The 24,685-nt window shown below is 44.3% G+C and overlaps 1 protein-coding gene across 1 annotated transcript in view; it reads left to right on the forward strand.

Moving 5' to 3' along the window:
• ctif.S (CBP80/20-dependent translation initiation factor S homeolog) overlaps positions 1 to 24,685 on the forward strand; it is a 117,067-nt gene that overhangs the window by 22,325 nt on the left and 70,057 nt on the right. Inside the window, exons 4-6 of the mRNA XM_018244596.2 lie at positions 1,610 to 1,683; positions 4,118 to 4,222; positions 6,154 to 6,229. Coding sequence (XP_018100085.1) covers positions 1,610 to 1,683; positions 4,118 to 4,222; positions 6,154 to 6,229 — 255 coding nt within the window. The remainder of the gene's footprint in view (positions 1 to 1,609; positions 1,684 to 4,117; positions 4,223 to 6,153; positions 6,230 to 24,685) is intronic.

Here is a 24,685-nt window from a genome sequence, read left to right on the forward strand (position 1 = left end):
TCCTCTCATTTTTAATCCTCCCGCTCCTTGGAAACAACAGAACAGCGCCATTCTTACTGGCACATCTGGGTTCCATAAAGAAGCCTGGAGTTGACAGCACATGTCTTCCCTTAAAGGAACAGTTCAGTGTAAAAATAAAAACTGGGTAAATAGATCGGCTGTGCAAAAAAAAAAAAAATATTTCTAATATAGTTAGTTAGGCAAAAATGTAATGTATAAAGGCTGGAGTGAGTGGATGTGTAACATAATAGCCAGAACACTACTTCCTGCTTTTCAGCTCTCTTGCTTTCCACTGTAGTAACCAATCGGAGACTTGAGGGGGGGCCACATGGGACATGTGAACAATTCCGTTAAGCCGCCATTGTTCTTCCTTTTAATTAGAAACCAATTAAAGATGGGCATTGTGATTAAAGCTATTAAAGGGATAGTTCACCTTTAAGGTAACTTTTATTATATTATGGAATGGCCAATTCTAAGCAACTTTTCATTTGGTTTTAATTATTTATTTGTTATTTGTCTTTTTTTCTTCTGACTCTTTGTAGCTTTCAATTGGGCGTCGCTGACCCCTTCTAAAAAGCAAATGCTCTGCAAGGCTACAAATGTATTGTTATTACTCATCTTTCTATTCAGACTCTCTCCTATTCATATCCCAGTCTCTTGTTTAGGGCTCTTACTCACGAGCGGTTGTAGCTGCGCTCCCCTGCGTTCCGTTTTTCTGCGTTCAGCCGCAGTGGAGCGCAGGAATAGACGCATTACATTTTTTCCAATGGGGCTGTACTCACACAGGCGCGTGTAGGCGCCGAACGCAGGAAAAATGCAGCATGTTGCGTCTCAACCTGCGTTCGGCGCCTACACACGCCTGTGTGAGTACAGCCCCATTGGAAAAAATGAAATGCGTCTATTCCTACGCTCCCCTGCGGCTGAACGAAGAAAGACGGAACGCAGGGGAGCGCAGCTACAACTGCTCGTAGGTAAGAGCCCTAAAATCAAAGCATGGTTGCTAGGGTAATTTGGACCCTAGTTACCAGATTGCTTAAAATGCAAATGGAAGAGCTGCTGAATAAAAAGCTAAATAACTCAAAAACCTTAAATAATAAAAAATGAAAACCAATTGCAAATAATCTCAGGATACCCCTCTCTACATCGGCTATGAGCAAATACCACTGTCTGTCTCTTACCTGCTCCAAGATTCTGCTACTTGTAACTCTAGGAAGGGAACACGAGGCCCTTGCAGGCAGGTCATTGGCTGATTATGTTCCCACATCTTGTCTGGATTTTACTGCATATCACTTACAAATGATGATAGGATCATTAGCCGATTGTTAGTGACCAATCAGAATCGATTCTACAACAACTCTGATTGGATGTTGTCTTTTATAGAGCCAAACACACGGGGGAGATGTGTCCAAGCTGCCCATGTGTCAATAGCTGAAATTTCCCCTCACCCTTATAAAGGTGCAAACGTTATGGCAGCTTACGTGTCCATCAAATGTGTCCATTTCAGATTAGATTGTAAGCTTTTTAGCCATGCAAATAAAATGTAGTTATAACTGCAACTTTTTTTTTATGGGTTTTTGCTAAAGATTCCCCCCCCCCTCTCTGCCTACAGAATGGTAACAAAGAGGGGCCCCTGGACATGCTCGGCACGGATATCTGGGCAGCGAGTACTGTGGAGTCTATAAGGTATGAATTCTCACTTCACACCATTGTTCAGCAGAAGTGCGACAGCTTTAAAGGACCAGTGACATCAAAAAATTATATTGTTTTAAAGTAATAAAAATAAAATGCAGTGTTGGCCTGCACTAGTAAAACTTGTGTGTTTGCTTCAGAAACACTACTATAGTTTATATAAACAAGCTGCTGTGTAGCCATGGGGGCAGCCATTCAAGCACAGGATACACAGTAGATAACAGATAAGTACTTCTATAGTTTATATAAACAAGCTGCTGTGTAGCCATGGGGGCTGCCATTCAAGCACAGGATACACAGTAGATAAAAGATAAGTACTACTATAGTTTATATAAACAAGCTGCTGTGTAGCCATGGGGGCAGCCATTCAAGCACAGGATACACAGTAGATAACAGATAAGTACTACTATAGTTTATATAAACAAGCTGCTGTGTAGCCATGGGGGCAGCCATTCAAGCACAGGATACACAGTAGATATCAGATAAGTACTACTATAGTTTATATAAACAAGCTGCTGTGTAGCCATGGGGGCAGCCATTCAAGCACAGGATACACAGTAGATAACAGATAAGTACTACTATAGTTTATATAAACAAGCTGCTGTGTAGCCATGGGGGCAGCCATTCAAGCACAGGATACACAGTAGATAACTTCCGAAGTTGCCCGAAGTTGCCTCGAGGAAACTTCGGCGACTTCGGAAAACAAATCGATCCGAGTGCCATCCCGCTGGTAATTAAGATTGTAGTCGGCGGGAAGGCTTTTCAGGAAGATTAGTCACCTGAAGAAGAGGAGATTAGTCGACGGGTCGACTAAATCTCCCTGAATTGTCGCTTCTGTCTCTGCCCTTAAAATGTTGCTTTGTAGCACATATATATATTTATACTTTACATATACACCTGTATTTTCCACGAGTTAAATAAATAACGTTTATATAATTCAAATAAAGCAAGTTATCATTTCTGTAAAGAACACTGAATATGTTTTTACTTTTTGACTTGAACCTTCCTCCTTAGTTGTTTAGAGCAATTTTGGAATGTAGGAAATGGCAGATATTACCAGTTACAGTTAAAACCACTTATGAGATGAGCACCTCCTTATCTGTAAGCCTGAGACACTGTCAGCATCCGGGACAATGGAGGGGTTTATCTATTCAGAGCTGTACTGTACAGAGTCATACGGGGTTATTACACACACACACACACACACACACACTCACTCTCACTCTCACACACTCTCACACTCTCTCACACTCTCTCACACTCTCTCACACTCTCTCACACTCTCTCACACTCTCTCTCACTCTCTCTCTCACTCTCTCTCACTCTCTCTCACACTCTCACTCTCACACTCTCTCACACTCTCTCACACTCTCTCACACTCTCTCACACTCTCTCACACTCTCTCACACTCTCACACACTCTCACACACTCTCACACACTCTCACACACTCTCACACACACTCACACACACTCACACACTCTCTCACACTCTCTCACACTCTCTCACACTCTCTCACACTCTCACACACTCTCACACACTCTCACACACACTCACACACACTCACACACTCTCACACTCTCACACTCTCACACTCTCACACTCTCACACTCTCTCACACTCTCTCACACTCTCTCACACTCTCTCACACACTCACACACTCTCACACACACTCACACACACTCTCACACACTCTCACACTCTCACACACTCTCACACACTCTCACACTCTCACACTCTCACACTCTCACACTCTCACACACTCTCTCACACTCTCACACACTCTCACACACTCTCACACACTCTCACACACTCTCACACACTCTCACACACTCTCACACACTCTCACACACTCTCACACACTCTCACACTCTCACACACTCTCACACTCTCTCACACTCTCTCACACTCTCTCACACTCTCACACTCTCACACACTCTCACACACTCTCACACACTCTCACACACTCTCACACACTCTCACACTCTCTCACACTCTCACACACTCTCACACACTCTCACACACTCTCACACACTCACTCCCTGGAGCCTAACTCAGTACCTGGGGAGAAATTAAAGGCTAGAGTGACCTTTTTCCACCTTTTCCTAGTCACTCTACCACAATATATATAAAGTGACTGACAAGGGGCTACTTGCCTGGGCTAAGGGAATGACCGCCTTGTTATCTGGCCACAATCCCTTTGTCTGTCAGTGAGGTTATTAGAACACAAAGAGAAGCTGCTCTGGTCACATGATAGTCGATCATTGAGTGAGCCATGGGATAGCAGCATGTGAATGAAACAGGAAGTATAGAAGTTCCTGGTCCCCAGAGCTTACAGTCAATCCAGGTTGTATCAGTAAATCTCTGAGGCAGTGTGTGTGGATTGTTTAATAACAGTTCTGTGTAATCCGTGTGTCTCTCACTCATCAGTGGCGCCAGTTGGGATTTACAGCCAGAGAAACTGGACTTCACTCAACTTCAGCTGAGAAAGAGGAACAGCCCCAAGCACCCCCCGCCTGAGATCCACAGAGATGGGTGAGTGAGCTATTGGGGCCCCTAGATTTGTCTGTGCGTCTGTCTCGTGGGTGCAGACCCCCATCTTCCCGTCTGAGTCGGCAGTTTACTGGCCATTCAATGGGCCTGAACCACCGATATCTGGCTGAAAATTGTCCACATATTGACCTGTCAGGGTTTATATTGTTGACTCAGTAAATTAGAACAAAAGGATTGTAATTATTTAAAGGAACAGTTCAGTATAAAAATAAAAACTGGGTAAATAGACAGGCTGTGCAAAATAAAAAATGTTTCTAATATAGGTACTTAGCCAAAAATGTAATGTATAAAGGCTGGAGTGAGTGGATGTCTAACATAATAGCCAGAACACTACTTCCTGCTTTTCAGCTCTCTAACTCTGAGTTAGTCAGTGACTATAAGGGGGGCCACATGGGACATAACTGTTCAGTGAGTTTGTAATTGATCCTCAGCATTCAGCTCAGATTCAAAAGCAACAGTTATGTCCCATGTGGCCCTTAGTCAAGTCAATGATTGGTTACTGCCTGGTAACCAATCAGTGGAAGCCAAGAGAGCTGAAAAGCAGGAAGTAGTGTTCTGGCTATTATGTTACACATCCAGTCACTCCAGCCTTTATACATTACATTTTTGCCAAACTAACTATATTAGAAACATTATTATTTTGCACAGCCTATCCATTTACCCAGTTTTTGTTTTTACACTGAACAATTCCTTTAAGGTGGCCATACACATAGAGATCGCCAAACGAGCGGATCTCTCGCTGATATGCCTACCTTCAAGGTGGACGATATCGGGCTGATCCAATCATGGGCCCTAGGGATGCACCGAATCCACTATCTTGGATACGGCCGAACCCCTGAATCCTTTGTGAAAGATTGAGCAGAATACCGAACCGAATCTGAATCCTAATTTGCATATCCAAATTAGGGGTGGGAAGGAGAAAACATTTTTTACTTCCTTGTTCCCTCCCTGCCCCCTAATTTGCATATGCAAGTTAGGATTCGGTTCAGCCGGGCAGAAGGATTCGGCCGAATCCTGCTGAAAAAGGCTGAATCCCGAACCGAAACCTGGATTCGTGCATACCTAGGATTTTTACCACGCTTGATCGACATCTGGCCGACTTTCGGTCAGATATCGATGGGGGAAGTCTGTCGGAGGGCCCCACACACGGGTCAATAAGATGCCGACTGGGTTTGATATCGGCCTGTTTATGGGCAACTTTACCTGGTCCTTTCTTCAGAGTCCAGAAGCCAACGTTACGTACGCGCAGTTGAATAAAGTCCGTCCTTTAAAGGAGAAGGAAACCCCCTGGGTGCAAAAATCCCTCCCTTGTGTTGCCCCTCCCTCCTCCCCTGTGGCCTACCTGTCCCCCCGGGCAAATGCCCCTAACTTGTTACTCACCTCTCTCTGCGCAGGTCCTGTCCACAGAGTTCTCAGGCGCCATCTTCTCCCAAGCCGTCTTCTTCCTGGATTAATCTGTATCTTCTGGCGCATGCGCAGTAGGAGCATTTACCGGTACGGATCTACCTGTAAATGCTCCTACTGTGCATGCGCCAAAAACGCCGGTGAAAGCAGGAAGAAGACGGCTTGGGAGAAGATGGTGCCTGAGAACTCCATGGACAGGACCTGCTCAGAGAGGTGAGTAACAAGTTAGGGGCATTTGCCCGGGGGGACAGTTAGGCCAGGGGGAGGAGGGAGGGGGGGGCAACACAGGGGAGGGTTTTTGCACCCAGGGAATTTCCTTCTCCTTTAACTCTGATGCTCGTGCGCTTCTGCATGAAGAACGGAGGAAGAGAAAGGCTCTCTAGTGCCCTGAACCAGTGCAGCTTTCTGCGTGTATGTATGTATGTATGTATGTATGTGAATGCGTGTGGGTTGGTGGCATGTGCGATTACACGGATGTGAATTTACAACATGGCGTCTCTGTGCCGCAGGTGTGGAAAAGGCAAACGAGTGGAAGGAGACGACATCAACTTGAACGACATAGAGAAAGTACTTCCCACGTGGCAGGTAGGTTCCACTTTACATTGGTGGGGGCTTAGTATTTTGGGGGCACCAGCAGTTCTCTGAGTCTTTATTCTGGATCCTCTGAGCTGGCAGCACAGGGGGGAGTCCATAGAACTGGCTCACTAAGGATTTCTCACTTTACTGCCCTTTGTGTCATGGGGGTTTCATGGGGGTCACACGGGGGTGACATGGGTGACATCAGCCCAGGAGACTCTACACCTGCCGACAGGTACGGGGGCTTTGCAGCTATATAATGGGGCAGAGACAATACGTTATTATATAGACTGTACATTCCACTCACACACGGGGGCTCACCTATAAACACGGGGCACATTTGCACCTGGGCAGTAACCCGTAGCAACCAATCAGTGACGGGCTTTTTTCATCCACCAGCGGGTTGAACAGTAAAACCATTGGTTGCTATGGGTAACTGCCCAGGTGCAAATGTGCCCCGTGTTTATAAATGAGCCCCAGTGTAGATCCTACACATTCTGCTTTTTATTCACAACTCTATTTCTATCTACTTTGCTGCATTTTCCCTCTCATTTCTAAACAAGAGCACCGCAGCCTGTCGTCATTCCCCCCTACAGCCGACGCCTTGCAGTTGGTCACACAGATACATATTTATTGTTATTCTTCTTCTTATTCTTTATGATCCTTTATACTGAATATGATTTCATAGAATGAGGCGGGGGGGGGGGGGCTGCTCACAAACAGGAAATGCATTCACTTATTTACCCATAATGCACTGGTAGTATTTATTGGCTCATTATTCTTTTATTATCCTTCTGCAATTACTGGCCAATCAGGAATTCTAAGGCCTAGTTTTGCTATCGATTGACTTGCCTGGGCTTTTGGATTAAATTGTAAATCTGTGTGTGTGTGGGGGGGGGGTACATGGGGGTTAGTGTGTTTTAACCCCTTCACTGCTGAATTGTGCTTTACTGGAGAAAAAGCCTGGATTGTGGTTCCTGTGGTTGGATACATGGCTCCACCTAGTGGATACTCTAAGCCAGGGGTCCCCAACCTTTTTTACCCGTGAGCCACATTCAAATGTAGAAAGAGTTGGGGAGCAACACAAACATGAAAAAGTCCCTTGGGTGCGAATTGTAATTGGTTATTTGGTAACCCCTATGTGGACTGGCAGCCTACTTGGCACTATACTTAGTTTTTATGCAAATAAAACTTGTTTCCAAGCCAGGAATTCAAAAATATGCACCTGCTTTGAGGACACCGAGAGCAACATTCAAGGGGTTGGGGAGCAACATGTTGCTCGCGAGCTACTGGTTGGGGATCACTGCTCTAAGCACTGCATGGCCGTATTTAAAATGCACCAGCATATTCCACGTTGCTGTACAATAGAAGGGTTGTTGTTTACTGTGTGTACAGGACCTGCCGTGTACATTAGCATTTGTACTTACAGGCTGGATCACGCTGCAGCCACTCGCTGGGACTTTTTCCGGATTCTTGCCTTGTGGTAAATGATTTCATGGTAAATTACAATCGTAGATTTGTAGCATTACTCATGAAGGAAATAGATGTATCCGTAGGGCACCTCGCTTGTTTCTATTTCATTCTTTATGGTGAATATGGACATGGGTTTATATACATGGGTACAATCAATACAACCGTCCTTTATATATTATGTGATGGGAGCAGTAGTTTTATTTAGCTGGTTTTAGGGAAATAAATTGCTTCCATATTAGGCAGAAATATGGATTTATATACAGATGGAATTGTAATATTCTGCTTCCATCACAATGTCCCACGCAGCGCAGTTTTCTCATAGTCTGTACAGAGAGATCCCATAAAACTATGGCAGCATAGGTATTCCCTGTACTAAGCACAATTCAGCAGGAACAGTCCCTAAGTTTGCTCATAGTCTGTATAGAGAGATCCCATAAAACTATGGCAGCATAGGTATTCCTCTGTACTAAGCACAATTCAGCAGGAACAGCCCCTAAGTTTGCTCATAGTCTGTACAGAGAGATCCCATAAAACTATGGCAGCATAGGTATTCCCTGTACTAAGCACAATTCAGCAGGAACAGTCCCTAAGTTTTCTCATAGTCTGTACAGAGAGATCCCATAACACTATGGCAGCATAGGTATTCCCTGTACTAAGCACAGTTTGATGAGAGATTATTTTTGTATATTCCCTGTAGAATATTGGTACTTCTCCCTTTATTCCCTCTGTAACTCTTTGAGAGGGTACAGTGTAATTAAAATTTTTGGCTGGGATTTTCTGGTCAGAGCAATCATGACTGAAATTATGGAGGGTTTGCCTTGCATTAAGTAGGCACCTAAATACTGGGTGCTAATTCTACTGAGAATGTTCCATCCCATAATTAATTGATTCTGCCTGTAGTTCACATAAGCACCACAAGGGGTCAGCAAAGCTATTCATTATGGGGCTCATAACAATTTCCTGAATCTGCTTAGAGAAAGCAGCAAATAGCTGTAGCGTACACTTGCCAAGACACAAACAATAATCACAGTGGCCCCTGGGAGCCTAGAGCAGCGTCACAGTAATGGTGGGGCCCCTGATAGCTGAAAAGCCCATGCTGGGACCCAGCTTGAGTTGCCACCTGGTCTTTTTTACTGGCCTGGCTGGTAAAAATGATGGTTATTATTAGGGAACAAAGATAAATATATAGGAAGGCCGTTATTTTGTTCTGGAAAAGGTGACAACCCTACACCCAGGTGGGACAGGAGGCCTATGGAATTCAGCTGTACATCACAGATATCCAGAAGATGCAGCCAAGGTCGAGAAAAGACACTCACCATCAGCTTTAAACTTCACTAATTGCAGGGGTGCATCTTCCGCTAGCAACTCCCAGCCAGCAACTCCCCGCAGTCTGAGACATGAACAGCATTAAATCACTAGCCTATTTATATTCCAGTCTCTTATTCAATTCAATGCATGGTTGCTAGGTTAATTTGGGCCCTAGCAACCAGATGGCTGAAATTACAAACTGGAGAGCTGCTGAATAAAAAGCTAAATAACTCAAAAACCACAAATAATAACAAATAAAAACCAATTGCAAATTGTCTCCCCTGTTCTTCCCAACCCCCCCTTCCCGTGTCCAGTATGTGGGAACCCCAGCCGGGTCTTTCTCGGTCAATTGCTTCCCCCATGTGATCAGTCCCGGGAGGAGGAAATAATGCTCGGGAAGCGCTTCCTGTTCCATCAATGAATCCCCGTGTGAGGAAAGTCCTAGCGACTCTCTTTCCTTCTCTCCCGCGTTATAAATAGCGCCTCTCACAATAACACTCGCGCTTCTGTGCCGTCAGCTTCCTGTCTGCTGCCGCCAGCTATGGTTTCCATTATAGGTGTTTAGGAATGCCGGCCTGGAACCGGACAGAGCTACACTGGGACATTGTATTCAGGAGATGCCCGAACGTGTTCTCAGGGCGCACACCGACTGGCTGTGTTACTGGCCCTTTAAGGTGACGAAGGTCCAGACAGCGGGTAAAGCGAAGATTCGTTTTCTGCTTTTTGCATCATACGGGTCAGCACCGTGTCTTTATTTCAGGGTTATGTTTTTCCTGGCCTGTATTTCACTGCTAGGCAGGAGTAATGAGTCTGACTGATATCAGCCCTCACTTCGTTTTTCAGCTCTCCAGTATTTAAGCAGCTGTCTGGTCGCTAGGGTCCTGTTTATCCTAGCAACCTGGCATTGGTTTGAGCCAGAGACTGAAATGTGGAGAAGGCCTGCATAGAAAGATAAGTAATATAAAAGGAACAATAGCATTAAACCTGTAGCCTCATAAGACAATCGTTTTTGGGTTTTTTTCTTTTGTTTCCGGGGGCAGTGACCCCCATTTGAAAGAAGCAGAAAAAGGAAGGCAAATAATTAAATCAAAAAAATGAAAACCAATTGCGAAGCTAGGAACAGAGCACTTAACAAACATAACAAACTAAACTTAAAGGTGAACCACCCCTGTAACCTTCAACAGGTTTGGGTTGAGGTCAAATTTTTCTCATACCCCCCCTGTCTGATTTGGATTTGGAAGTTCCCAACTATGTCTGGGGGTGTGATGGACACACTCATATGTCACGTATATAGAATCCATAGTGCCGACCCTACATTTTATTCTACATGGGAAGAAATTCAGATCTTCAGGAGGGAATCCAGCGGTTCCAACAGTGGGGGTCAGGGGGATATCCAGTATAGTGAGTGAGGGGGGCACAGCTGTGGGATGTTCTCTTTATAGAGATACATAGAGGGGGGCACAACGCATTAGGGATGCACCAAATCCACTATTTTGGATTCGGCCGAACCCCCGAATCCTTCACGAAAGATTCGGCCGAATACGGAACCAAATCTGAACCCTAATTTGCATATGCAAATTAGGGGAGGGAAGGGGAAGTCGATTTCATATGCAAATACCCCCTAATATGCATAGGCAAATTAGGTTCGGCCAGGCAGAAGGATTCGGGCAAATCGAATCGAAAAGGCCGAATCCAGAACTGAATCCTGGATTCGGTGCATCCCTGCAACGCATGGGTTTCACCTAGGGATGCACCGAATCCACTATTTTGGATTCGGCCGAACCCCTGAATCCTTTGCAAAAGATTCAGCCGAATACCGAACTGAATCCTAATTTGCTTATGCATATTAGGGGTGGGAAGGGGAAAATATTTTTTAATTCCTTGTTTTGTGACAAAAAGTCATACGATTCACCTCCCTGCCCCTAATTTGCATATGCACATTCGGATTCGGTTTGGCCGGGCAGAAGGATTCGGGCAAATCCAAATCCTGCTGAAAAAGTCAGAATCCTGAACTGCATCCCTACAACGCATGAGTCTCACCCAGTCTGTCTGGTCTCTGTGGCATTTCTGGCTGACCCCAATTATATGACATTTTGAGAATGAGGGGGACCCAGCCTACGATGCCAGTTAGGGTGCCACCCTGCACTTACACCTCAGCGGCAGACACAGTAATTACAGGCCCAGGCTGCTTTGGTGTTGGAGGGCACAATGTTGGCTCTATCAGAGATAAAAGGAGGAAGAGGAGGAGGAGAATGTGGGCACTAAACATTCAGGAACTTCTCAGGACAGAGCCAGAACCACCACTGGAGCCGTTTAAAGGGGAACACAAACTGGGTTTCGGTTCCATTTGCAAAGATAAGGGATGCGAAATGTTCAGCCCTACAAGTTCCCATGTGGATCCCATCACTACCCCAAAAGCTCAGCTGAAAGGTCAGACATTCAGTTGGGACTTAAACTGGAAAGGGTTCGCTACATTCTTTCAAAACTCACAACCAGCAGTGCCCAGAATAGAATAGAACAGGATAAGTGCATCAGATACAGTTCTTTCTGGCGTTTGTCACTGACTCACCAGCAGCTAATGTAGCAAACTGTCCCTTTATTAAAGTTTTATATAGAGGTGACTCTCAGTGTAGAGTTCTGCGCGGAACCATTTTGTTAAACCCGCTCCTGCAACCCGCATACTTACCCGCTTGGACCCGCAACCTGACCCACAAGTAGCTTATCTGCAACCCGATCCGTGACCCGCTGACCATCGAGAAACAGTGAAGAGGTGTCACTAAACCGGAAGTGACATCATTAGACGTTGGCGTGATCAGAAAAAAAGGAGCGAAACTCGCTATTGAGAAGACCCGCGATCCGAACCGCAAGCCACAAAACCAGAGAACAGCCGACCCGCATCTATACCCTCTCCCGAAACTTCTACCTGCAACCCGCAGGGTACCCGACCAGCTGCAGGACTCTGTGCTCTGTTTAGGCCCTAGGCCATATTGCACTGTATATAATGTAAGTACAGTTACCAGGATTTCATTGGAACTTGCAGTGTTTGCCCCAAGGCTTCTCGCCCTATTCAACCGGCACATTGGTCTGTACCACCTGTTATAACTCAGTCCAGACGCATTTAAATGCCCCCGACTCTCTCTACTGATTCTCTATTCATGGGATGTAAATGCATTCTGCTTCCCTGTAAATGTTTGGACAGTTTATGGGCTGCTGGATCTCCCATCTATTACTGCAATTTAGTGGCTCAGCTGCAACTTCCCAGCAGCCCAGTTTTTTGGGTTTATAGTGTGTAACATCAGGGGCATAAATATGGATCCAGGTGGGTAAGGATGGAGAGTAATGGATTATTTCTGGAATACCCCCTCATCACTACCCCATGTCCCTCTTTACTCCTCCTCCTCAATAATATAGTCCTTCCCTGGCACCAACCTTATCCAAGGGCTCCCTGCCCCTCCATATCAACCCTATGGATTCCTGACCCCACTTTCCTGGCCCCATGCCCCTGAACCCCCCCAACCTGACGGCACTAATGCTATGGATCCCTGACCCCACCAACATCTCCCATGGGCCGCTGCACCCACCACTGCTCCAGGCCACCCCATCCCCCGGACCACTTCCATCCCGGAGACAGAGCCTGTCTCTCTGGAGTCCTGCTACATATGCGAGGTCTGCTGCCCATAAAATTACCCCACTATAATGCAGCTTAGGTACCTTTTGTTAAAGAGATACTGTCATATGTCAAAACACATCAGTTAATAGTGCTGCTCCATCAGAATTCTGTACTGGAATCTGTTTCTCAAAAGAGCAAACAGATTTTTTTACATTTAATTTTGAAATCTGATATGGGGCTAGACATATTGTCAGTTTCCCAGCTGCCCACAATCATGTGACTTGTGCTCTGATAAACTTCAGTTACTCTTTACTGCTGTACTGCAAGTTGGTGTGATATCACCCCCCCCCCCCCCAGCAGCCTAACAACAGAACAATGGGAAGGTAACCAGATAGCAGCTCCCTAACACAGTGGTCCCCAACCAGTCACTCGTGATCAACATGTTGCTCTCCGACCCCTTGGATGTTGCTCCCAGTGGCCTCAAAGCAGATGTTTATTTTTGAATTTCAGGCTTGGAGGCAAGTTTTGCTTGCATAAAAACTTGGTGTACGGCCAGAGTCCCCTGTAGACTGCCAGTCTTCATGGGGGCTACTAAATGGTCAATAATGGTACTTATTTGGTACCTCCAGAAACATTTCTCATGCTTGCGTGGCTCCCCAACTCCTTTTACATCAGAATGTTGCTCACAGGTAGAAAAGGTTTGGGACCCCTGCCCTAACACAAGGTAACAGCTGCCTGGTAGATCTAAGAACCACTCAATAGTAAAATCCAGGTCCCACTGAGACACATTCAGTTACATTGAGTAGGAGAAACAACAACCTGCCAGAAAGCAGTTCCATCCTAAAGTGCTGGCTCTTTCTGAAAGCACATGACCAGGCAAAATGACCTGAGATGCACCTACACACCAATATTACAACTAAATACACTTGCTGGTTCAGGAATGAAATTTTATATTGTACAGTGAATTATTTGCAGTATAAACAGTGTCATTTAGAAATAAAAACGACATAAAAAAAATCATGACAGAATCCCTTTAAATAGAACCTCTGCCTCCCCTATTGTTCTGGGACCCCCATGTACAGTTATTCTGAGAATAAAAGATCTTTCATTATATTATTCATATTTTATGATAACATTTCTGCACGACTGATCACTTTCCAGCTACGTGCCGTGCCCCAGGTATTTGTGAATGGGAGTCTGGCCGCTGGCTGTGCCGCACAACAAGAACGTGACATTCACTTGACTCCTGGCTGGAAAGTGCTGTGTGGCCAGTGCTTGTCTGGAGGAAGCTTTCTCCTGGCCCGGGAACAATGGCGGGGTCAGCGGCACAGCACTCCATTCTACACCCTTTCCTTCAATTGTCGGGGGACGAGCTTGTCACCAGAATGGACTCGCTGAAATCTCTGGCTGAGAATAAGAAGCAGAGAACATGTCTCATTAACAGGTGGGGGCAGAATTCCTGCATTTACTCATCATCCAGGAATCTCCTTCGTTTAAAGGGCAACTGCCATTCACATACACACCTTGTGCCTGAAACAGTGCTGCACACTCCTGGCAAATACATTCCCATCAGTTTGCTGCTATCTGATCCCCACTGCAAACAGCAGTTCTGCCCTGCTTTATGGCAGCAGAAATTCTAGTTATCTGTATAACAGAACATTCTGTCCCAGTGGCTGCACAGATCCTATCTGATCCCCATTGTAAGCAGCAGTCCTGTCCTGCTTTATGGCAGCTGAGATTCTAGCTATCTGTATAACAGAACATTCTGTCCCAGTGGCTGCACAGATCCTATCTGATCCCCATTGTAAGCAGCAGTCCTGCCCTGCTTTATGGCAGCTGAGATTCTAGCTATCTGTATAACAGAACATTCTGTCCCAGTGGCTGCACAGATCCTATCTAATCCCCAATGAAAGCAGCAGTCCTGTCCTGCTTTTTGGCTGAGATTCTAGCTATCTCATTCTCCACCCCTGCCAAAGACAAAAAAAGGGAAACTGACTCCTCCATGTTTGCAGAATGGGAGGATAATATAAATTCCACAGGTTGCAGGGGAGGGCTGAATCAATGACGGGGGATGCCATATTTCCTCCGGCTGATTTACGAGAGCCGAAAGATGTGGCTATTAAGGATGTTGACCTGTGACTGTATTTGCTGCAGCTGTGCATACACCAGCCCCGGGCACGACTTTCCCTGACAGCTGTATTGCTAATAAAAGGACGTTTTTATCAGTTACTGTCTCCAAGCTCACGGCTACAGCAGAGCTGGCTATAAATATTAATAAGGATTAATAAATATAAATAATGGAAATGGACTTGGGCCCTGTGCATCATGGGGCCCCTGCAGAGCAGCAGTTGTTGGGAGGAAGGTTTAGTGAGGCCAGATGGTGACAGTACCACTTTATAAAGCTATGGGACCTGTTATCCAGTCTTTCCGTAATTTGGATCTTCATACACTGTCTGCTAGAGAATCATAGAAACATTAAATAAATCCAATAAGGATTAATTATATCTTAGTTGGGATCAAGTACAAGTTACTGTTTTATTATTACAGGGAAAAAGGAAACAATTTTGAAAAAACTGGATTATTTGGGTAAAATGGAGTCAGTGGGAGACGGCCTTTCTGTAATTCTGAGCCTTCTGGATTTTGGGTTTCCGGGTTAACGGGTCCCATACCTGTATCAGTGACACTGCAGACTGGGGTTTAGCTAATTCACAAGTTAGAAATGTTCGGAGGTATGTCAGGGGCTGCTTAATATAATATGCAAAGCAGTTCCATGCAGGAATTTAATGGTTAAATGAAACCGTTTTACTTTACTGTTAAATAGAGAATATTGGGCTGAGAGAATGAAAAACCCAACTGTATGAATTTGTCACATTTCTGCTGACACTCGAGGAAGAGGCAATAACATCCTTTTTTTCCCCTTTGGCAGGAGGATTCTTGTAGATTTCCCATCACAGGGAGAAAAATACTGAAAACGCAGGCTTTTACATAATTCTGCACTATGTTTTATTGGTGTAACTTTATAGTCCGTAAGGATCCAAATGGATTTTTACAAGCTGCATGTTTTATAGGCCAATATTGTGGTGTTTGTCTCTCTTCTGTTCCAGACATGCTGTTCTGATCCAGATTCCTGCTAAAAATTGCAAAAGAAGACAAACAAATACATATATATTTTATTTTTTTTATTTATTTATTTATTTATTTTTCCTGACCTGACTTATTGCATTAAATATGTTCACGGAACCCCTCAGTGAGTTCTATTATCCGTATCAATTACAGTAGGGGGTACCTGCAGCCTTGTGCCTTTATATGGTCACAGAAAAACCCCTCAGTGACTTCTAATATCCTTATCATTTACAGTAGGGGGTACATTATCCCTTATAATACATGAGTGATACTCAGAGTTCCCTGTATAACTCAGCCTGCAGCTTTGTGCCTTTATATGGTCACAGAACAACCCCTCAGTGACTTCTAATATCCTTATCATTTACAGTAGGGGGTACATTATCCCTTATAATACATGAGTGATACTCAGAGTTCCCTGTATAACTCAGCCTGCAGCCTTGTGCCTTTATATGGTCACAGAACAACCCCTCAGTGACTTCTAATATCCTTATCATTTACAGTAGGGGGTACATTATCCCTTATAATACATGAGTGATACTCAGAGTTCCCTGTATAACTCAGCCTGCAGCCTTGTGCCTTTATATGGTCACAGAACAACCCCTCAGTGACTTCTAATATCCTTATCATTTACAGTAGGGGGTACATTATCCCTTATAATACATGAGTGATACTCAGAGTTCCCTGTATAACTCAGCCTGTAGCCTTGTACCTTTATATGGTCACAGAACAACCCCTCAGTGACTTCTAATATCCTTATCATTTACAGTAGGGGGTATATTATGCCTTATAATACATGAGTGATACTCAGAGTTCCCTGTATAACTCAGCCTGCAGTCTTGTGCCTTTATATGGTCACAGAAAAACCCCTCAGTGACTTCTAATATCCTTATCATTTACAATAGGGGGTACATTATCCCTTATAATACATGAGTGATACTCAGCGTTCCCTGTATAACTCAGCCTGCAGCTTTGTGCCTTCTGATATCCTTATCATTTACAGCAGGGGGTATTTTAGCTTTTAAAATATACAGCTATCCCGATCTGTATAGTTTATCCCCCACACTTTAAAAACATGGAACTTCTGGTGCTATTAATATTCTTATAATTGACAATAGGGGGTGCACTATTACCTAATTAGCATCTGTGTAATAATTGGAGGTTCCATATAACGAGACATACTGTATAGCAGTGGAAATATAAAAGCACATATATTACTTGGCATACAATGGGAGAGGAATACTTTTATATTCTTGAGTTCTGGAATTGGACATGCCACCTTAATATAAGGATTCCCATTACACTCATCCTTGGGAATCTACAAGGGACAAGTTTAAAGAAACTATTTGCAGACGGGAGAAAACAGAACCTCGCACGCCCGGGTGCATAATGATGCCCGTTGAGCAGTGAAAGCGATATGGCAGCTCCTGCATGCAGACATGACAGCCGGGGGTATTGGGAAGTCCATCTTGCTGGTTTTTATACAACCGCTGGTCTGGTGGATGCCACAATGAAAACCAGCCCTTTTTCCACAAAATTCCCCTTTGTGATCCAGAAATGTCAGGTCTTATTGAATTCCGTGACCTCTGGGAAGCTGCTGATACTGGAAGGATTTACAGATGAATTCTGAGTAACAATTAGAAGCAAATGTGCTCTGTGCCGACTCCATAAACATTTCTCATGAGTGTTGAGTTGGGGAGGTTTTGTTTAGCTTTCCCGGCTAATGGGCCTGCGCGCTGCGTCTAACGACATCAATAAACATGCGCTCTGCTCTCAATGGATTCTGCTGCTGAAAATAATATGAATGGGAAATGAGCGTACATATGGACTGACCTCCCCTTTCCATATAGGGACAATAAACCGTGAGGGAAAGGGGAAGTCATTTCACTTTCATTTCCTCCTCTTTCCTTTTGAGTAGACCCTGTCTCCAAATATTGCTCCCCATTTGCAAAAATCTTGCACGGGCAATTCACCCCCTCTGGGAAAGGGAAAGGCACAAGGCTGCACACTGAGTTATACAGGGAACTCTGAGTATCACTTGTGTATTATAAGGGATAATGTACCCCCTACTGTAAATGATAAGGATATTAGAAGTCACTGAGGGGTTGTTCTGTGACCATATAAAGGCACAAGGCTGCAGGCTGAGTTATACAGGGAACTCTGAGTATCACTCATGTATTATAAGGGATAATGTACCCCCTACTGTAAATGATAAGGATATTAGAAGTCACTGAGGGGTTGTTCTGTGACCATATAAAGACACAAGGCTGCAGGCTGAGTTATACAGGGAACTCTGAGTATCACTCATGTATTATAAGGGATAATGTACCCCCTACTGTAAATGATAAGGATATTAGAAGTCACTGAGGGGTTGTTCTGTGACCATATAAAGGCACAAGGCTGCAGGCTGAGTTATACAGGGAACTCTGAGTATCACTCATGTATTATAAGGGATAATATACCCCCTACTGTAAATGATAAGGATATTAGAAGTCACTGAGGGGTTGTTCTGTGACCATATAAAGACACAAGGCTGCAGGCTGAGTTATACAGGGAACTCTGAGTATCACTCATGTATTATAAGGGATAATATACCCCCTACTGTAAATGATAAGGATATTAGAAGTCACTGAGGGTTGTTCTGTGACCATATAAAGGCACAAGGCTGCAGGCTGAGTTATACAGGGAACTCTGAGTATCACTCATGTATTATAAGGGATAATTTACCCCCTACTGTAAATGATAAGGATATTAGAAGTCACTGAGGGGTTGTCCTGTGACCATATAAAGGCACAAGGCTGCAGGCTGAGTTATACAGGGAACTCTGAGTATCACTCATGTATTATAAGGGATAATGTACCCCCTACTGTAAATGATAAGGATATTAGAAGTCACTGAGGGGTTGTTCTGTGACCATATAAAGGCACAAGGCTGCAGGCTGAGTTATACAGGGAACTCTGAGTATCACTCATGTATTATAAGGGATAATTTACCCCCTACTGTAAATGATAAGGATATTAGAAGTCACTGAGGAGTTTGATTAAGAAACAAAATGTTTACAGTAGTCAGTATGTGATTATCACGTGAATGAGCATTCTCAAATATTTCCGTCCTATAGAGACATATGTGCTTTACCCATCCAAATATGCCCTCTGGTATCTCCTGTTACTGTTAATTCCCAGAAGATGTTTTGGCTGCTGTCAATTACCTGAGCTTAGGGACCGGCATCTATGTACTTTTTGTTAATGTTTTGATGATTTGTGACGACCCCTAAGCTTAGCTTCCCACTGAGCATGTGCAGTGCCACTGACACACAAAAGATGCCTAACAGAATCCTAAGAAGCCTGGGCTGCTGGGAATCATTAATCTTATAGGGCTGGTGATGCTCTGGGCTAGTACAGTAAGTTCTGTATATAAAATACATTATTTATAGTCATATTATGACTTTATTTCTTCTCCCAGCATTCTCTCCTCCAGAATTCATTTCTAGCCCTATGTCTGAGGTCAGGAAGGCACGGATTTTCCCTTGATATCAATGTGCCTGAATCTGCTTTGTTACTGAATCCCCATTCCCTGTCACATAATTCAGCGCATTTCTTCTTTATTGCGACTGTACAAATCTCTCTACAAATAAAGGGAGGGGGGTGTAAATGGCCTGGCTGTGTGGGAGCAGCCAGTGAGTTTCTCTGCTCTTGCCATTAAACTCCCAATGTATCTCCTTTTATGAGAGCTCGGCCCTGCTTTTCCACTGCTATATGAAGTGCAGCTCCATCGTAAATTCCTCGCACTCTTTGAAGAATGAACAAGGAAGGGGAAAGGTCGCGGGCAAAAAACATGCAATTTTTAAGTCTTTATGATCTAAAAAGGTAAAAGATAAAGGGATGAAAGCAAATTAACAAGCATTTGGGGAAAGTTTATTTTGTGCCTAAAAATGAAGTGCCAGGGATATGACCTGGGCCTGATTCATGGGTCATAGTGGTATATGGACTTAGCTTTTATTTGTTTGGTGGGCCAATACCCGCTCCAACATCGTACAGAATTGCTCTTAGTACAGGGGAATACATATGCCAACATGGTTTTATGGGATCTCGCTGTTCCTGCTGAATTGTGCTTAGTACAGGGAATACCTATGCTGCCATAGTTTTATGGGATCTCTCTGTACAGACTATGAGCAAATTTAGGGACTGTTCCTGCTGAATTGTGCTTAGTACAGGGAATACCTATGCTGCCATAGTTTTATGGGATCTCTCTGTACAGACTATGAGCAAATTTAGGGACTGTTCCTGCTGAATTGTGCTTAGTACAGGGGAATTCCTATGCTGCCATAGTTTTATGGGATCTCTCTGTACAGACTATGAGCAAACTTAGGGGACTGTTCCTGCTGAATTGTGCTTAGTACAGGGAATACCTATGCTGCCATAGTTTTATGGGATCTCTCTGTACAGACTATGAGCAAACTTAGGGGACTGTTCCTGCTGAATTGTGCTTAGTACAGGGAATACCTATGCTGCCATAGTTTTATGGGATCTCTCTGTACAGACTATGAGCAAACTTAGGGACTGTTCCTGCTGAATTGTGCTTAGTACAGGGGAATACCTATGCTGCCATAGTTTTATGGGATCGCTCTGTACAGACTATGAGCAAACTTGGGGGGCTGTTTCTGCTGAAATGGTCTCTACACAGAGATGTGCCATCTCTTCATTGAGGGACGAGGGCTTGTTTAGGTCATTTAGGCTGAACTAGAAGATCTGCCAGCAGATATTTCAGCTTTTGGATCCAAATACACATGACAATACTGGATAGGAGTAACTTGTCAGTCACTGCACATTGAACATTCCTTTTTCTATAGTAGCGGCTGACTTCACCTGTGTTAGAAAAGGTCACATTAAAGGGATTCTGTCATGATTTTTATGATGTCGTTTTTATTTCTAAATGACACTGTTTACACTGCAAATAATTCACTCTACAATATAAAATTTCATTCCTGAACCAGCAAGTGTATTTCGTTGTAATATTGGTGTGTAGGTGCATCTCAGGTCATTTTGCCTGGTCATGTGATTTCAGAAAGAGCCAGCACTTTAGGATGGAACTGCTTTCTGGCAGGCTGTTGTTTCTCCTACTCAATGTAACTGAATGTGTCTCAGTGGGACCCGGATTTTACTATTGAGTGTTGTTCTTAGATCTACCAGGCAGCTGTTATCTTGTGTTAGGGAGCTGCTATCTGGTTACCTTCCCATTGTTCTGTTGTTAGACTGATGTGGGGGAAGGGAGGGGTTATATCACTCCAACTAGAGTCCTGTGCCGGTCCATTTTTTGGAACCCGTACCCGACCCGCACCTTGCATTTCTACTCACTTGGACCTGCTATCCGACCCGCAGGTACCTTATCCACAACCGGACCCGCTGACCATCAAGAAACAGGAAGTGCTTTCATTGTAAACTGGAAGTGACATCATCAGAAGTAGGTGTGATCAGAAAAAAGGAGTAAAAATCGCTATTGAGAAGACCTGCGGTCCGACACGCAGAACCGCCAGCCCATGTCTATACCCGCACTCAGAACTTCAACCCGCAGGGTATGGCAGATTTTTGCGGGTACCCGACCCGCTGCAGGACTCTCCAACTTGCAGTACAGCAGTAAAGAGTGACTGAAGTCTATTGGAGAACAATTCACATGACTGGGGGCAGCTGGGAAACTGACAATATGTCTAGCCCTATGTCAGATTTCAAAATTAAATATAAAAAAATCTGTTTGCTCTTTTGAGAAACAGATTCAGTGCAGAATTCTGCTGGAGCAGCACTATTAACTGATGCGTTTTGAAAAAATGTTTTTTTTTCTCGTAACAGTGTTCCTTTAATCGCCCCACTGCCCTTCGTGCCTGCAGATCTACTGAACAAAGGTGACACTTTTGGACGCCCCTTAATTGTCCTCTGCTGACTTTATACTTTCATTGCTTGGAAGAGGTTCATTCCCACCATTAGCGCAACACCCCCCCCCCCCAACATGGGAAGCAGATTGATTCCTTCAATGTGAAAGAAAAGGAAATGTAACATTTGGGCGGGAGGGGGAAAATATTTGGGAAGAGGGGGTGCAGGCCAGCATCTCAGCATGTGCTAGCGAGGCTTTTTAATGAGCTGTTTCTGTTCCCCGTCCAAATGTTTTTGTTGTAACTTGAAGCAGGTCCTTTAATGTCTGCGAGTGTTGCTTGTGTTGCGAGCACGGCCCGTTTGTATTGCTCTAAAGCTTGGCCTCCGTGCGAGGAGCCTCTCCATCCTCATTTTTCCATGAGTTAAGAATATGTTGGAGATGAAAGATGGTTATGCAAGAGGGGCTGCTCAGAGTCAAACGGTTAATGATTTGCAAGAGAGTTATACCGTCCCATTGGGAGCGAGCGTTGCCCAAGTCACATCAAAGAGGAGCTGAATGCCCAGTTTACATTCGCTTTCTTCATTTCCTCTTAAAGGGGCTGTTCCCCTTTAAATTAACTTTTAGTATGATGTCTGGGACATCATGTCTCTCTACATGCAGGATTTGTGCAAAAGGCAGTTAATTTGTTAGATTTTGTTTGTACTGGAATCAGTTATTTGAGTGAGCTCTAATACATCTGCTAGGAAAGGAGCCCCCCTATAAGATATATTGGATCTAACTGTCAATGAATATCTGACACCCAACTGCTGCATGAAGAGAGAATCAAGTAAAACAGTTGCTGAGAGAGAAATAGTGAAGATAAACTTGTTTATTTCAGAAACGGCAAATAATATTTAAATTATTGTATTTAGAAAGTGTATTATTTTAGTATGAGAAGCAAAATCAAGACGGCTTTAGTATTTTCCATATACTGTAGTTGGCATGGGCAGCCCTTTTAGTTTGCTTATAGGCTGTTCAGGGGGATATCCTATAGCAGTGCTGTCCAACTTCTGTGGTACCAAGGGATGGAATTTTTCTGGCCTACGTGGTGGAGGGCTGATAATTGAAGCCGATGTTGACCACTCCCCCTATTAAGCCACACCCATTAAAGCCAGACCCATGTTATCTCAAGGACTTTTAAGACCATGTCCACATTATGGTGACCAGGGGCGTAACTACAGAGGAAGCAGACTCTGCGGCTGCAGGGGGGCCTAGGAGGTATAGGGGCCCCAGGATGCCCTAATTCAAAAGCAATTTCAATAAATACTGGTAATACATGTCAACCTCTAGACATTTTGGGGACCTGAAAAATAATTTGCTGTGGGGCCCCGTCATATCTAGTTACGCCACTGATGGTGACACACCAAAAAAAAATATGTAAAAAATGTAAGTTGTACCCTTAAATATACCATAAACCCTTAAATCCATATAATGCCTCCCCCGTGGATAACACAGCACCCCAGCACATGATTAAACCACCTTACGGCCCCTAACAAGAAATTCCAAATGTAACAAACCCTAGTAGACTCATGTCCCACAGGGTACAGAGTAGGGCAAGCAGAGGATTGATCACGAGGGAGCATAGGGCAGGCAGAGTATGGCGCACACACAGGGAGCATAGAGAAGGCAGAGTATGGTACACACAGGGAGCATAGGGCAGGCAGAGTATATCACACACAGCGTATATAGGGCAGGCAGAGTATCACACACACATGGAGCATAGGGCAGGCAGAGTATCACACACACAGGGAGCATAGGGCAGGCAGAGTGTGGCACACACAGGGAGCATAGGGCAGGCAGAGCGTGGCACAAACAGGCAAAATATAGGGCAAGCAGAGTATGGCACACACAGGGAGCAGAGGGCAGGCAGAGTGTGGCACAGACGGAGCAGAGGGCAGGCAGAGTATCACACACACACGGAGCATAGGACAGGCAGAGCGTGGCACACACAGGGAGCATAGGGCAGGCAGAATAAAGTAGGAGACAGGGGAACCTATCAGGACTCTAACATAGACTGTTCATACTGTGCTATATACAGTGACATAGTGCTGGTGCCCCTCCAGAAGTTTGTATGAGGTATTATCCCCACTGCTACTATAGGCACCATCTTTACCTGCTAAAATATAACAATAGAGGTGTTACAGGTGTGAACAATGCTATATCTTACTGTCTGAATTTGAGGTATAAACAATGCAATGTCATGAATCTCAGTACTGATACATTAAAGCAGTGATCCCCAACCAGTGGCTCTTCTGAATGTGGTTTATGGGTAAAATAAGATTGGGGACCCCTGACTTAAAGCTTACACAAGGCTTAGGAATCACAGCAGGCAGACTTTCATGTGGAGGAAGGGCACACAATGGGGGGTCGCTGGCTGCATCCACCAGTTGGACAGCCCTGTCCTGTAGCTATGTCAGCAAGGGTATTCCCCTGTACTCCAGCCCAGTGTTTTCTTGCAGATTTATGGGCTAGACCCCAGAAGGCAAAGAAGATTTTCTCATACAAGATAATTGTTGGGTTTTGACCAATTTTTAAATTGTATATTTAGGGGCCATTTTATTAATATGAAATCAAGTGGTTGGTTGGTGGAGTTGCACTTCTAAACATCTGGGTTGCTGTGTGTTTACTTCTGGTTAACTTGCATGGGTTCAGCCTGGCATACAGTACTGAACCCCCTTTTGTGTCTCATATGTAATGTTCCCCCTGTTTGTACAGTAGTTCAGTAATACTTCTCTGTTAATGATGTTAAAATAGTCTTGTCCATATAGCAGCGTAGGGGAACTAATTGCACCAATTGAGGTGAGAGGAGACTAAAGGAATTTGGAAAGTGATCCCAACTTTTCCATCACTGATTTGACTGCAGCATTTGGACTAATGAGTTTATTTCTCTTTCTATTTTTAAACTGTGATCACCTAATAATCAGCTGTTAGAACTAAATGCTGGTATGGCTGCAGCATTGCTCAGAAAGCACTTACTTCTTTATTGGTTCCACGGCTGCCTTTAAAGGGGAGAAAAGTATTGAGTGATAGCAGGGTAAGAAGGTGAAAGT

This window comes from Xenopus laevis, chromosome 1S (assembly GCF_017654675.1).
Source record: "Xenopus laevis strain J_2021 chromosome 1S, Xenopus_laevis_v10.1, whole genome shotgun sequence".
Lineage (NCBI taxonomy): Eukaryota > Metazoa > Chordata > Amphibia > Anura > Pipidae > Xenopus > Xenopus laevis.